A 16,851-nucleotide genomic window follows, 5' to 3' on the forward strand; every position below is an offset into this window, starting at 1 on the left:
AGTGTGGGCAAAATCACAACTGGTCCTGCTTCTCCAAGGGAGGAGGACCAAGCAGGATAATATCACCAAGCTTTCTGTGTGGGTGTGGGGTTCCCTAAGCAAGTGTAAGCTCTTACATGTGGGTTCAGGAAGAGTGCTCAGGACCTCTAGGAAAAGTTGAACACTCACTAAGATATGCAGGGATGAGAGACATTGTGAGGCATGCCTATTAGTGTGAAAATATCATGTTCAGTTTTTCTCATGCTTGCTGGCTTCCTATCTGTGTGGCCCTGTGGCAGAGGAGGGAGGTAGTGAACAGGAAGGATCCTGGCCTCCATCTCTACTTCACTCAGTAGCTCTCTGCTGTCTGTCATACAGACTGAAATTGTGTAACATTTTTTTTTTTAACACAATCAGCTTCATGAGAAGCCAATTAGAAGATACTGCAGCCTTCATTTTACCTATCCTTGATACACTGAAATAATTTATCACTGGTAATTTTTTCACACAACACACTGAGCTCTGTTTTCTTCAGAAATACAAAAAGAAGGTTGCATTTGTTATATAAATATTACAAATTAACCAAAACAAAGTGTGTATTAATAAAGAAAATAAAAATAAAATAAGATACTGTGACAAAAGGGTAAATACCATGTAAGAAAGAATTGACTGATGTGTGTATATGTATGTATACCTTCTTTTTAAAAATATATTTTAGGGCTGGAGAGATGGCTTAGTGGTTAAGCACTTGCCTGTGAAGCCTAAGGACCCCGGTTTGAGGCTCGGTTCCCCAGGTCCCACGTTAGCCAGATGCACAAGGGGGCGCACGCGTCTGGAGTTCGTTTGCAGAGGCTGGAAGCCCTGGCGCGCCCATTCTCTCTCTCTCCCTCTATCTGTCTTTCTCTCTATGTCTGTCACTCTCAAATAAATAAATAAAAAATGAACAACAAAAATATATTTTATTTTAAACATATTTTAAAATATATTTTATTTGGGGATGGAGAGATTGCTTAATGGTTAAGTCACTTTCTTGCAAAGCCTAAGGACCCAGGCTCAATTCCCCGGCACCCACATAAGCCAGATGCACAGGATGGTACATGCATCTGGAGTTTGCAGGGGCTAGAGGCCCTAGGCCCTGATGTGCCTGTTCTCCCTCCCTCCCTCCCTCTCTCTCTCTCCATATATATATATATATATATATATATATATATATATATATATATATATATATATATATATATATATACATATATACATATATACATATATATATATGATGTGTCTTCCTCTCTCTCTCAAGTAAATAAATAAATAAAAAATAAAAAGTGTTTATTTATTTTCAAAGACACACACACAGAGAGAGAATGAGAGAGAAAGAGAGAATAAGTGTGCCAGAGCCTTTAGCCATCACTTCAAATGAACTCCAGATGCATGTACCACTTTGTGCATCTTGATTTACATGGGTACTAGTAACCAAACTTGGGTTTTTAGGCATTGCAGGCAAGTACCTTAACTACTGAGAAATCTCTCAAGCCCTGCTTTCTGAAGTCTCTACAAAAACTGCAAAATTCATAAAGTATACACTTTTAGATTCTTTAGAGGGCTGAAGAGATGGTCTAGTGGTTTAGGTGCTTGCCTGTGAAGCTTAAGGATCCATATGTGATTCTTTAGATCACATGTAAGCCAGACATACAAGGTGATGCAAGTGTGCAAGGCTGCACATGTGTCAAGATGGTGCATGCATCTGGAGTTTGATTTCAGTGGCTGGAGGTCCTGGCAGGCCAATTCTCTCTCTCTCTCTCTCTCTCTCTCTCTCACTTGTTCTCTCTCTCATAAGAAATAGACTCTTTATAGCAGATGGCACAATTTTAAAAGTTCATTCTCCCTTTGATTATAAATTCCATGATGTGTTCAGTTTGTGTGTCAATATATTTTGAATGTGACAATGAATAAGGTTTGAACCCAGGAGACCCTACAAAAGAATCATTCTAAAATTTCTAATACCGTCTACTTTGTCACCCAGCAGTTCAGAGAAAGTGGTAAGGGATAAACATAGTCTCAACTCTCCAGCCCAGCTCTAATACAAAATGAGAAATTTACTCAGGAATTTCAGAAGGTTGTTCAATGATCCCACCACACAGAGAAATATTGAGTTGTTATGCAGATAACTTGGGAATATCAGAACTTTGGTGACTTCACCAGCCCCAGTCTCGGCATTCCAGACTTGCTGCATGGTACTTGACTTCCCTAATGATAGCTGTGATGATCTGGAGTCCTTTTAGTTAAGGGGCTACAGAAGCAGCTCATCTGGAGGCAGACAAGGACTTCTGCTGCTGCTGCCAGCCCAGACATCCCCAAAGAGCCATCTTAGAGCACTTGATTCCTGGGTTCCTGAAATTTCACTTCCTGCTAAAAGAGGATGAGTTGAAATGACAGCCTGGATATATTGCTCATTTAAGGTTGATAAAGGCAAACAGAAGTGGAGATGCATTAGTACTGGCTGGCCTGTGTTCTACCACAGAGAAAGAGTTGTTTTAGACAATGTTCAGTTCACTTTGGGATTTTTTTTTTGAAATGCTCAGATGTTTTGCAGCAAAGCTGAGTTTACCTACAGAGTTGTGTTGACTCATAGTAGAAGCCCAGAAAACATGGGGGATTGGCTGCCAGTTTCCTCTGGTATAGTCCAACCCTGTTGTATCACAGAGCCAAGCTAGGCCCAGAATAGCAAGAGAAGACTCTTCTTCTGTCTCTTCTGAGGTGATGTGTGTAATTGCTCTGGAATCCCACATCTGTGTACATAGCATCTGTGGCAGCCAGTGTTATGGAGAACATATGATGACCAGCCATGTGTGTGTGTAGCCAGGATGAATCTTGGTGACTTCTGGATGACCCTACTTGCAGCTGTTCCAGAGAATTCTCTACCCTGACTGTTGGGGACCTTGTAATAGTAGTCCTTCAAATGTAGGGAAGAGGAATAAGCACCTCCTCTAGTGACTTTCTATGGATAGAAAAAGGAGGCCATACTAATAGGAGACTCAGTGTAAGGTTTGTTACTGGTGGAAGTAGAAATAATGCATATGCCAGACTATTATTTGATTAATGGAATTACGATTTGAGCCCAAGAGTACTGTGACTCTTTTATACCTATTTAAACAAACTTTTTCTCAATCTTGTCAAGTTACTCTGGGGGCTTCCTTTCCATTTAGTGCCACTCCGTATCCAACATTAGTGTCAATAAAAGTTTGTCCCAAATGATCTTATTTATATCTTCTTTTAAAATAGTTATTATTATCATTTATTAGACATGGATTTGTCCATGTGTGTAACTGTAGGTGTGTGGTTACCATGCCCCATGTGTGGAAGTCAGAGAACAACTTTCCAGTTGGTTCTTGCTTTCCACCTTGTTTGAAGCAAGGTTCTCATTGTTGTGTGAAATCTTTTTCCTGGAGAGATATAAACACAGGTCTATTCATCTCAGATAGGACTCAGATGACAAACCAAAGCAAGGTTTCACCAAAGTCCAACTTGGTGAGCCAATGAGTTTATTGGAGTTACTTATAGAACACAAGTGAGGAGTTACTTATAGAAGTGTGGGTGACTCACCAGGAACTGCATCATTGTAAAGTCCAACTCCATTCAGGATGGTCATCTTGTGAAAGCTGTATCAAGTCCCCCTTCTATTTAACCTTATACTTCCTATATAATTTTGTTTTCCCCAAGATGACTTGTAGCTACACAGAGGCCAGGAGGGATCAATCACAGGAATCCCAGGTGAGGGTCTTGTGGCCTTTCCCTCCTCCCTCTACTATGGAGTGTCAATATAGCTCTAATACCTTGGCACTGTATTGTTCTGCTCCAAAGTTGCCTTGGCTACTTGACCAAAGAATTCTTTACTTCAAGATGCCATTATCTTATGCCTGGAGGGAAAAGACAAGATTGTTGTTTACAATTCTGTGTTTCAGCTTCCAATAAATTCTGCTGTCTCTGTTTCCCTTCTCATTCACTGTAGGTCCACTAGGATTATGGAAGCCCACCAGAGCTTCTGGCTTTTACATGGGACCCAGGGACCTGAATTCAAGTACTCAGAGTTGTGCAGCACAGTTTTTATCCATAGAGCCATCTTCTCAGCCCCCTTTTGGTATACCTTTTTTTTTTCAAGGTAGGGTTTCACTCTAGCCCAAGCTGACCTGGAATTCACTATGGAGTCTCAGGGTGGCCTTGAACTCACAGCAATCCTCATACCTCTGCCTCCAGAATGCTGGGATTAAAAGTGTGTGCCACCACACCCAGCTTGGTGTTTTTTTTTTTTTTTTTTTTTTTTTTTTTTTTTTTTTAATTGCAAGTGGAGTTGGCTAAAATGGCTGCACCAAGAGTTGATGGGACCTGGTGTTTCTAGCACTGGCAGCAGCAGAAGTAGCAAGGAGACAGCTAAAATGTTCCAGAGAGCCACCAAGAGCCCTGAACTCTGACATGTGTTGGAAATACCCACTTTCTTTGTTACAGGGTTCCCAATAGGCAGGATTCTTGAGACTTATAGGAGGCAATGTTTATTAGTAAGCTTAAATGGGTCCAGCAGATTCATCTCCATAGTGTAGTTAGATATTGCCTTATATACACCTTAGTCTGTTTGTCTTCCAAATAGGGTGTTACTCATGTTCTAATTTGTTATCCTCCACTACTGGGTAGTGCTATGTGAACATTCCAAGGTATAGAGCACATCTTAAACTTTATGGTGTGGTAACATGTAAATATTCCTAATATTCCTACAGTTGCCACATTCCAAACTATATGGCTGCTAAGTGCCCTGCAAACAGACCCAAAGCTCTCCTTTGGTTCTGAAAGGGCTCTTATCATATCTTAATGAAGGGACTTAAAGACTCTGAGTATCAAAAGTGATGTTGTTTATTTTGAATCCAGCAGGGCCAGGAACAGCCCTTAAAAAAGGAATGTCATATCTTTGTTCTGGTGTATTTGTTCACCAATGAGCTTACTCAAGGCTCCAGTAATGCCATGGTTGTCTTTTATATATAAACTGAAATGTCAGAAGTTCACACAATTCAAATCAAAATTTAAAATCCCTCCCTAATTAGTGAACTGCATTTTATTATTCTCTTTAGAATCATAGAAGATGAATAGTGCTAGAGAAAAGATAACTAGGTAGGAGAGAATATGAGGCAGTCTTTCTTGACTAGGAGATCTGCTCTCATTTCTCCCCTGGTATATCTTATTTATGATACATAATTAATGAATATTGGGTGAAGGTGTTAGTCTGAAAGAAAACAAACTCTTTTTTGAAGACAATCTGAGAAAAAAAAATGCTTTCTTGAAGAAAAATAAAAAGAAATGTCAGTACTATCTGAGCATTGGAAATGACTTTATGATGTTGCAGAAATTTGTGTTTGAGCCTCAGGTCAGTGAGAAAACATAGCACCATTTGGAGAGGATGGAGAATTTAAATTTATTATGCATGGATTGAGGAGAGCTAGTGCTTCAAATTCTTCCAACTCCAAGTTGTGATGGGCTTGTGTTTTTACATAGGTTGATGGGCAGTATGACATCACCTTAAGTTCTTTTATACTATTGGTGGCTTCAGGTTTTTAAGCTACAGGACTAGGAAAACATGCAGGAAATTCTTCGGTGCTAAGCAAGTTGCAGACATGGAGAGGGAGACAATTAGGGGAGTCAGCCTGTGGCTGTGCTACCTAGATAACACACTGTAAGCAGGATGCAGCTGCACAGACAGGGGTAAGTCCCTGCATCATGCTATCTGTAGTATGGACTTGTACAATAGAAGCTCTAAGACAGGATGTGGCCCTGGGGAGTGTGGAACGGCTTGTCAGAACAAGGGGAAAAGAACTTTAAAGCACCATCTGAGTCATTTTCCAGCTTGAAAATGCCTACTTAGTTTTCTTCTATCACATTCTCCCCTTTTGATGCCATTTTAATTATTTGAGGCATCAGTTTCTGGATCGTCTGGGCCCAGGGATTGATACACTATCATTTGAAGTTTGAGGGCCTCTATGCAGGTAGAGACAAACTTTATGAGACAACTTAGTATCAGAATAAGAGGACCAAGCAGATCATGAGGAGTGGCCCATTAGTGGGAGGAGCCAGGACTCACAATTCCATACATTGTTCCAGGAATTCCTTGAATCTGTCAGCCCCTGTCTTCTTTTAACATTCTGCTCATCTGTATGTCTGTCCATGTCTCTGACTACGCTGATGGTTTACATAAAAGCTATATTCATGTAGATACATGCAGTCTCCTCTTTTCAGCAGTAAGAAGATATAATCCTATCCCATTTTGAAGAACCATAGTGGCATGAGAATCAAGCTGGCTCTGAAGGACTAGCAGTGAAGTAGACACTTGCTTGAGGTTCTCTTTGAAATATCGGTTGAATTCTCCATAATTTTAGAGGAGGTAAGGTTTCTAGCCCCTAAAGCAATGCCCAATCTTATCAGAAGGGGAATCAGAATGGGGCAGGTTTCTCTATGACTAGGTCATAGGCCTGTATGGATAGTGGTTGATCTCTGGGTAATAAATGCACCTATTTGAGAAGAGGTAGGACACATATATCTGTCTAGTCTGATAGTAGGCATGAAATAGGGAAGGGGTTCACAGACAAATACAGTGGCTGGATAATTTACACATCAAGAGCCCTTTTGATCTCTGCAGTGGTCAGTGTAAGGGCAGGTGCAGTGGTCTAGAGTGAATAGGCTGGACCCATCTCTGGTCCCCTCCCACAGCCTGGGTCTGAGTTCCCTGCACAGTCAGTGTGTGGGCGGGTGTGGTGGTGGTCTAGAGTAAGTAAGTCGGACCCATATTTTTCCCCCTCCCACCACCCAAGTCTGAGTTCCCTGCAGAGTCAGTGTGTGGACAGGCACGGTGGTCTGGAGTGAGTAGACTGGACCCATTTCTGATCCCCTCCCACAGCCCAGGTCTGAGTTCCCTGCACGGTCAGTGTGTGGGCTCCTCCCACCTCCCCAGTCTAGTTTGCCTGCACTGGTCCATGTTCTGAAGGGCTCAGCACAAAGTAGGCCAGACTCCTATTCCCTTACTCCTCCTAGTCCCCTAATCCTGGTAGGTCCCATTGTGCCTTGCTCAGCGAGGCCTGACTCCTGTGTGAGCTGTGGAATCAGGTCTTTTGCTCTGGTATCTTGGCTGGACACTAAGTACCAACATCTTTGTTCACCTGTGTCAGAGAGTAAGCTGGCCAAAGGACACAAACTTGCTTCCTCCTCAATAAAAGAGTCTTTCTAAAATGGGTATACAACAATGCAAAAAAGTCAAGAAAAGTCAGAAAACTGAGAGATCTCCACCAAGGATGACTAATCCTAGAATGGAAGCCTCCAATGAAATCATAGTCACATCAATAGGAATTCATTCCCAAAATGAAAACACAACAACCAATGAGATCCTGGTAAAACAAATTCGCTAATCTTGAAGCAAACTATAAAATAACCAAAAATTGTATCAATGAAATTGAACAAAATCATCTCCTAGAGTTTTCAGCTTTAGACAGTAGGCTTAACTTGATGGAAGAAAAAGTTAGAACCCTCCAAGAGATATGAATAGATTGAAGGTAAGTCAAGAAATGAAAGACCTCAACAACTGGTTGATTAACAAGAAATATCCAAACCAAAGAGCACCAGATGGTAAGAAATAATGAAGATTAGAGAAGAAACTAATGAATTGGAAACTAGGAAAACAATTTAAAAAATCAATGAAACAAAGAGCTGGTTCTTCAAAAAAGAGTAAACTTGATTGACAAATCCCTGGCCAAAGTGATCAAGCACAAAAAAGAGAAGTCTCAAATTGACAAAATCAGAAATGAAAAAGGAGAGATCACTACAGACATCAATGAAATTGGAAGAATCACCAGGGCATACTTCCAAAACCTCTATTCCACAAATTAATCTGGAAGAAATTGATGAATTCCTAGACACATACCACATACCCAAACTAAACTCAGAATATACTAATCTTCTAAACAAATCTATCATATCCATGGACATTGAAAAGGTTAAAAAAAACCTCCCCCAAAAGAAAAGTCCAGGACTGGATGGCTTCTCAGTTGAATTCTATCAAACCTTCAAAGAAGAACTGAAACCAATTTTTCTCAAACTATTCTACATAATCAGAGACCAGAGATTTTTTCCTGACTCCTTTTATCAAGCCAGCATCACCCAAATACCAAAACCAGACAGAGATACATCAAGGAAAGAAAATTATAGGCCTATATCCCTAATGAACTTAGATGCAAAGATCCTGAACAAAATCCTTGCAAACATAACTCCATAACACATCAAAAGCATTATCCACCTTGATTAAGTAGGCTTCATCCCAGGGATGCAGGGATAGTTTAACATACAGAAATTGGTCAATGTAATATACCACATAAATAAGCTGAACCATAAGAACCACATGATCACCTAAATTGATGCAGAGAAGGCCTTTGACAAAATACAACACCACTTCATGATCAAAACACTGGAAAGAATAGGCATGGAGGGATTATAGCTCAACATAATAAAGGTTATATATAAATTTCCTAAAGCCCAAATAATTATTAATTGGGGAAAACTCAAGGAGTTCCCACTGAGATCGGGAACAAGACAGGGGTGCCTACTCTCACTACTGCTCCTCAACATAGTACTAGAAGTAGTAGCCCACACCACAAGACAGGAGGAAGAAATAAAAGGGATTCAAATTGGAAAGGGAGAAGTTAAGTTAGCCCTATTTGCAGATGACATGATCCTATATATAAGTGATACAAAAATCTTCATCCCAGAACTTCTAAAGGTGATAAATTACTTCAGCAAAGTGGCAGGATACAAAATCAATGCACATAAATCAGTAGCTTTTCTATATGCAAAGGACAAATATACAGAGAAATAAGTCAGTGAGACTGTCCCATTTCCAATAACACTGAAAAATTAAATACCTTGGAATAACACTAACAAAGGATGTGAAAGAACTATATAATGAAAACATAAAAACACTCACAAAACAAATAGAGGAGGATTTAAGAAGATGGAAGAACCTCCCATGTTCCTGGATAAGTAGAATTAATATTGTGAAAGTGACCATTCTACCAAAAGGAATATACAGATTTAACACAATACCAATAAAAATACCAGCATCATTCTTCACTGAGACGGAAAAAATGATCTCAAAATTCATATGGAATGGCAGAAGTACTAGGATATCCAAACATATCATTAGCAAAAGAAACACCTCTGATGGTATCACCATACCTGATCAAAAGCTGTATTACAAAGCCATAGTCACAAAAACAGCATGGTACTTGCATAAAAACAGGAACATAGGGCTGGAGAGATAGATGGCTTAGTGGTTAAGCGCTTGCCTGTGAAGCCTAAGGACCCCGGTTCGAGGCTCGGTTCCCCAGGTCCCACGTTAGCCAGATGCACAAGGGGGCACACGCGTCTGGAGTTCGTTTGCAGAGGCTGGAAGCCCTGGCGCGCCCATTCTCTCTCTCTCCCTCTATCTGTCTTTCTCTCTGTGTCTGTCGCTCTCAAATAAATTAAAAAAAAAAACACAAAACAAAACAAAACAAAAAACCACAGGAACATAGACCCATGGGACAGAATTGAAGACCCAGATTTTAGAGCAAGCAACTACAGCTGCTTCATCTTTGACAAAGGTGCCAATAATGTAGGCTGGAGAAAAGACAGCATCTTCACCAAATGGTGTTGGACAAATTGGATGACTATGTGTACAGAAATGAAATTAGACCCACTCATTTCACTGTACACAAAAATCAAGTCCAAATGGATTAAGGACTTCAATTTAAGACATGAAAGTCCTAGAAGAAAAAAAAAAAAAAAAAGGAAGCATGCTCCCTGATGTAGGATTGGGAAAAGGCTTCCTGAATAAAACTCTAGTAGCCAAGGAAATTAAATAAGCACTCAACCAATGGGATCTCATGAAGCTAAAAAGCTTTTGCACAGACAAATATACAATAAGCAGAGGCAATAGATTACCTACTGAATGGGAGAAAAATCTTTGCCAGCAATACTGCTAACAGAAGCCTAATATCTAAAATCTACAAAGAACTATAAAAGCTAAACAACTGTAGGGAGCCAATGCAGAGGCCATTACAAAATGGCGCTGGCTTCCTGCCAGTCTTTAAGTAAACAACTCCACTGCAGGGGGCTAATGCAGACGCCATTACAAAATGGCGCTAGCTTCCTGCCAGTCTTGAGGTAAACAATTCCTTATTTGGGCAGCACCTTGTCCTGAGCCTATCCCGTGGCTCCTGTTTGGGTGGGTGAGCCTATGGCAGCCAATCAGCAGGCGCCCCATAGTATTCTGCCCTATAAAAGCAGCTACATTCCTGCACCCCTGGCCCCTCGCCATCAGCTTTCCTGTTAACCAAGAGGCTCTCCAATAAAGTGTGATCAAGAAGGATCTTCGTTTGCTGGTCGTTCTTCTCCTGCTGGTCAGGGGGTTCGCCGCAAAGTGGTGCCGAAACCCGGGACGCAGGGTGCTTTGTGGTCACCAGGCGAGGGGCCGAAGAGGATCCAGAACTTGACACATGGAGAGGAAGACGTCGGTAAGGAAGACGTCAGTAAGTCATCCCCAGTCATAATGTTTTTTCACTTAGATCCCTACCTGATCCTTCTTATTTTCATTCCTGTGTGGTTTATTGTCCTTGTCGTTTGCTGTGAGCGTAACATGGGCAATTCTCAAGAAAACCACATGGAACTTATTAGAAGGGGATGAGAAATTCTCGCAAGACATCAGGATAGCCTTTCTGAGTCAGATTCAAAGGGGGAGTCAAAAACTAGGCCTAGAAAAAGAAAAAAAATAAAAAAGAAGGGATTAAACAAATAAAAAAGTTTACAAGATGAGCTCAGAGAAACAGGTGAAATCTATAATTGCCCCCCCCCTGAGGGGGAAAAAGGAGCCTTTAATAGGCTTTATCCTCCCATTGAGGAGCTTACACATTTAAATGTACTTAACACAGATAAGGAGGCTAGCTCCGATTCTACAGAGGAGGAAGAAGAAAAATTATTTAAAGGGGAAGAGGAAAGACAAAAGGAGGCCACCGCCTGTTATAAAAGGGAACAATATTGGTCCCCACCTAGGCGCCCTCTGCTAACAAAGGGGCCTCAAGGCCAAGTGTGTGGTCCTTTACAGTCGATAGAGCCTTCCGCACCCCCACCCTATAACTCCCCTGGGGACACATGCCGCTTCATTAAAACAAAAACCTGGTCGTGGCTGGCCTCCGCTAGGAGGGACTTCTATTATGGCTTCAAGAGAAAGAAAAAAAAAAAAAGAAAAAAAAACTCCTTGGGAGCCTGCACTCTCCAATATTTTCCACAGCTGGTAGCCCGACAGGCTTGTTTGGTGCTTAAGTATTGTTTATTACACTTTGCAAAGCTGCCTGACAAACTCATCATCCCCTATACTAAGGAACAGGTAGAAGTTTTGTCTGGCACTGTGGATGATTGGAGCATTCTCATGTGTGCTTTCCCAAATGTCATAGATAATCATTATCCAAAGAGCCCTATTTTGTCTTTTGTTAAAAATAATTTGGTGTATTTTCCTAAAATCACTGTTCAAGAGCCTATTACATCAGCCCCTGCCATCTTTACTGATGGTTCAAAGTCTGGTCGTGGGGCCTACTTGGTACAGGGCTCAGAGCCTATTGTAAGAATGTTTAGACCTGATTCCCCTCAAATTGTTAAATGCCTAATTATTTTGGAGGTCTTTCAGACATTCTCTACTTCTTTTAACTTGTTCACGGATTCCCTATATGTAGCTAATGCGGTTGCTGGCCTAGAGATTGCCGCTTCGGTTCACTCTGCTAGTCTAATGTCTAATATTCTTTTACAACTTCAGTCTTTAATTTTGCAGCGAACTTGCCCTTTTTTTGTAACTCATATTTGGGCGCATTCACTACTGCCTGGCCCCTTATCACAGGCTAATGATCTCGTGGACCTGGCCACTAGGCTCACCATGATTTCTCTGGAAGATACAAAAGCTTCAGCTACTGAATTCCATAGACTATATCATGTTCCTACAAACACCTTGAGAAAGAAATTTTCTATTTCTAGAAATGAAGCACGAGACATTGTAAAATCTTGTCAGTCTTGTGTCACCTTTCTACCCTCCCCACATGTGGGTGTTAACCCCCGGGGCCTACGTCCTGGAGACCTTTGGCAAATGGATGTAACACATCTTCCAGAGTTTGGGAAAATAAAATACCTACATGTCTCAGTGGACACATACTCAGGTATTATTTTTGCCTCACCATTGGCAGGTGAGAAGGTCTCTCATGTCAAAACTCACTGCCTAGAGGCCTGGGCTGCTTGGGGAAAGCCACACCGCCTAAAAACTGATAATGGCCCAGCGTACTCATCTGGTGGCTTTTGAGCCTTCTGTGCCCAAATACAGGTTGCTCACACCACTGGCCTTCCTTACAACCCACAAAGTCAAGGTATAATAAAAAGAGCCAATAAAAGTCTAAAAGCTCTTTTATTTAAACAAAAAGGGGGTATAGCGGAAAATGCAACTCCCAAGGAAAGAGTGTCTTTAGCCCTTTTTACCCTTAATTTTTTAATCTTGGATAATAATAATAATAAATCTGCAGCTGACAGGCACAGTCAACATGTGATTCAATCATCCAGTGAGATGGTGATGTGGAAGGATGTCTTAGATAATAAATGGAAAGGACCGGATCTTGTTGTAATAAGATCCAGGGGAGCTGTTTGTGTTTTTCCACAGGAACAGGATTCCCCTCATTGGGTTCCAGCCCGGATGGTGAGGACAGTCAAGCGATCTCCGGAGGAGGGTCCAGGAGACAGTGATGTCCATCAGGGAGGAGATGATGAAGGTCTTGTGGATAATCTTCCTCCTGTGCCTGGAATCCATTGAAGGAGAGCCACGTTGGGGTATTCTGTCAACCTTTCCCAAACCTATGCCGGTGCTCCATTCTGCCACGGTCTTCCCTCGCTTCTTTACAACTCCATTTTCAAAGTGGATTTTGTGTGGGAAAAATGGCAGCTGCACGGACTTTACACCCTTTGTACTGTTACAAGGAGGACTTGTAGCTTGCAATAATGTGCCTGGGACCCTCCATACGGAGAATCAAGTGGAAGAGAAAAAAACACAAGATAAAGGGACGTCTTGGAAGCGCCTCAATACATCTGGGGGTGTTAATGACATTGGACATGGCTGTGGGAGGAATACTTCCTTTGCCCCTGCGCCGGTGTGTGTTCATCCACCGTTTCTGTTCGTTCTTAGTAACTTCTCTTTTAGTAATTACACCAATGCTTCCTGCTATCTGTCATTTTAAGGAAGGGGTAGGAATGGGAATGTTCCTAGTGTGCTGCCTGGGAGGATGCGTACTTTGCCTCTGGTTGATTTGCCACCTGCGAACCCAGACCAAGAGAGACAAGATGGTCATTTCTCAAGCGCTTGCTGCCTTGGAAAGTGGTTCCTCCCCCCAAATTTGGCTGTCAGCTTTAAAAGGCAAATAGCTCCCCTGGCCCTTGCACCCTCAGGGTCTCAGAGTACCCATTGCACGAGGATGGGCAGGGATCTGGTAGCTTTCGTTTGACCGCTGCCTTTGCACTCTCAGGGGACCTGTCCCATTGCACTGAGGAAGGGGAGGTTGAACTTCTTCCCTTGATCGGTCAACACATCATGAGGTGCGGACCTGATCGGGAAGATGGCTATTTTTCTGAGCTATGCCATAAGTTAATAAAAAAGGGGGATCTGTAGGGAGCCAATGCAGACGCCATTACAAAATGGCGCTGGCTTCCTGCCAGTCTTTAAGTAAACAACTCCACTGCAGGGGGCTAATGCAGACGCCATTACAAAATGGCGCTAGCTTCCTGCCAGTCTTGAGGTAAACAATTCCTTATTTGGGCAGCACCTTGTCCTGAGCCTATCCCGTGGCTCCTGTTTGGGTGGGTGAGCCTATGGCAGCCAATCAGCAGGCGCCCCATAGTATTCTGCCCTATAAAAGCAGCTACACTCCTGCACCCCTGGCCCCTCGCCATCAGCTTTCCTGTTAACCAAGAGGCTCTCCAATAAAGTGTGATCAAGAAGGATCTTCGTTTGCTGGTCGTTCTTCTCCTGCTGGTCAGGGGGTTCGCCGCAAACAACAAAAAATTAAACAACCCAGTCCATGGGGCAGAGAACTAAATAGGTAGTTCTCAGAAGAAGAATTACAAATAGTTAACACACTTCAGAAAATGTTCAACAACCCTAACCATTAAGGAAATGCAAATTAAAACAACTATGAGATTCCATCTTACGCCAGTAAGTATAGCAAACATTAAAAAATCAAATGAAAACAAATGTTGGTGAGGATGTGGAGAAATAGGAACCCTCATTCACTATTGGTGGGAATGCAAGCTGGTATAACCACTGTGGAAATCAATGTGGAGACTCCTGAAAAGGATGAGTATAGAGTTACCAGCAGACCCTGTTATTCCCTTACTGGAAATTCTCCTAACAGCTCCACATCTCTGTTCAGAGATATTTGCTCAACCATGTTTATAGCTGCTTAATTCATAACAGCTAAAAATTAGAATCAACCCAGGTGCCCATCATTGGATGAATGGCTAACCAAGACGTGGTATATCTACACAATGGAATTCTATTCAGCAGTAAGAAAAAAATGACACATTGAAATTTGTAGAAAAATGGTGGAACATGGAAGAGATCATTTTTAAGTGAACTCATACAATCACAGAAACACAATCATTGCATGATCTCACTCATCTGTAGTTCCTAACCTGGATCAGCTCAAGTTGCTAACATAACTGAATAGCATCTTGAGACTTGGACAATAGGGAAGACAGGACTTGTGTGAAGAAAAAGGGAAGAAACAAAATCTGAACCCATATTGAATTGGTACCATATAATCCTATAGCCTGCAAATCAGGATAAAAGTGGAACCCTCAAGCAAACCTTAGAGGGAGCACCTGAATCAAAAGGACCTGGAAAGAGTGAGTTGAAACCTAACCTAAAATTTTACCTGTTTCTCTTTCTTCTCTGGATTTTGCTTTTTTTCTTTTCCCTTGGCACTGGCTTATAATTCCCTGTACCAGGATGTGGTCTATATCCACAATGAGCTGTTGATCAGACAGACCTACTAGAGCTCCCAAAACAAACAAGACAGACTTCTTTCAGAGCACTTGATTACCCACCAGAGATTCATGGTAAGACCCTACTGCTGAAGACACCAATTGCTGTTGGCACGACCATGAAGAGACCTGATTGGAATCCAGAGGAGAGCCAATACTCAGATAATTAGCCCGTCTAGGGCTAGAAGGCACTACATGAGCTACCAGGGGAAAGTGGCCAACATCTGTCCAAGCAACTCAAACTCTAAGTGACTCAGAAGCAAACAACCTGACATGATGCTCATACAAGTGCAATAGTGGCACACACTCATGGTGGGTAACCATCTGCTCTTGGATTGGCTAACAGATCTTCTCAGTGGAAAGGAAACCATATCTGGAACTAGGAAACAAGTCAGAAACATATCCAGATAAGGATTCTACTTTCCATTGCCAAGTTCCCACTAACCTTACACTACAAGTGTCTAAACACTCATATTTCTCTCTAAATTAATAATGGTTATCCCATTTAACTGGTGTGACTTCACTCTCCATTGGAGAATCTGCTTTTCTTTTTCAGATGGGAACTGGACTTGAGGAGATAAATGACCCAGGGCATTCCACCCCAGCCCAGCTGAAACCATAGAGGAATTGGGGAAATGAGCAAGAATGCTGCTCTCTTAGTTAAGCTGATATCAGCACAAGGGTGATGGAAAAATATACTGAGGACACTTAACACCTACCAAACCAGACATCTAAACGCTCCTAACGGCCCATCACTGAAGTTGACTTAAAATTCTCCCAGCATGGCTCAGGGAATCTTGCAGAAGAAGGGGCGGAAAGATTGTTAGAGCCACAAGTTGGCACAATTTGCAGAGACATTGCCTCTCCCCCATAACTGACTTTGACCCCATAATGCATGATCCACAATCCCCTTGGAGTTGACCTGCATCCCCAATGAGAAAGGTTTCTTCAGAAAAAGGGCAGAGAGGAGGGAAAGGATGTTACCAACATATGATGTTTACATATAAAATATGTCCATATCTAATAATAAAAATAAAGTATATATTAAAAAAAGAAAATAGAACATTTTTACATCTAAGCATTTTAAATGTTAGCACACACCATCCTTGTGGAAAGGTTTCTGGGAAAATCCATTCTGCGATATGGAGATGCAGCCTAGACACAGAGCCCTTGATGCTCCTTTGCTCCTGCTTCTGGGGCAACCCAGAACTCTGTGCGTTCTGATTGCCCCCTGCTGGTCCTGAGCATCCTAGAGGAAGTTTTCCATCTGAGTCCACAATAACATTTTTTACTGTGGCTTTTGCACAGTAATACATGGCTGTGTCTTCGTTTTTTAGACTGTTCATTTGCAGATACACCATATTCTTGGAATTGTCTCTGGAGATGGTGAACCGTCCCTTCACTGAGTTTGCGTACCTTTGCTGACTTCCGTCATACCATATAGTTGCTACCCACTCCAGTCCCTTCTCTGGAGCCTGGCGGATCCAGTTCATGCCATAGCTACTGAAGGTGAATCCAGAAGCTTCACAGGAGAGTTTCAGGGACCCTGAAGGCTGCACCAAGCCTCCGCCAGACTCCACCAGCCGTACTTCACACTGGACTCCTGCAAACAGAATCCTGGTCAGACATGCCAATTTTCTATCTCACTCATACACCAAATATCTATCTTTTGTTCTCCACAAATTACCTTTTAAAAGTGCAACAAGGAAAATCATCTGAGCCCCAACTCCCATGGTTAGTGGTCTG

The 16,851-nt window shown here is 42.0% G+C and overlaps 1 gene segment (V, D, J or C); it reads right to left on the bottom strand.

Annotated features, from left to right (window-relative positions):
* Positions 1-16,838, bottom strand: part of LOC123462044 — an 81,468-nt gene extending 64,630 nt beyond the window's left edge. The window contains 3 exon segments of the C gene segment in view: positions 9,116-9,127; positions 16,398-16,708; positions 16,793-16,838. Coding sequence covers positions 9,116-9,127; positions 16,398-16,708; positions 16,793-16,838 — 369 coding nt within the window.
* Positions 16,839-16,851: the final 13 nt, after the last annotated feature.

The sequence above is a fragment of the Jaculus jaculus genome, chromosome 7 (genome assembly GCF_020740685.1).
Source record: "Jaculus jaculus isolate mJacJac1 chromosome 7, mJacJac1.mat.Y.cur, whole genome shotgun sequence".
Classification (NCBI taxonomy): Eukaryota; Metazoa; Chordata; class Mammalia; order Rodentia; family Dipodidae; genus Jaculus; species Jaculus jaculus.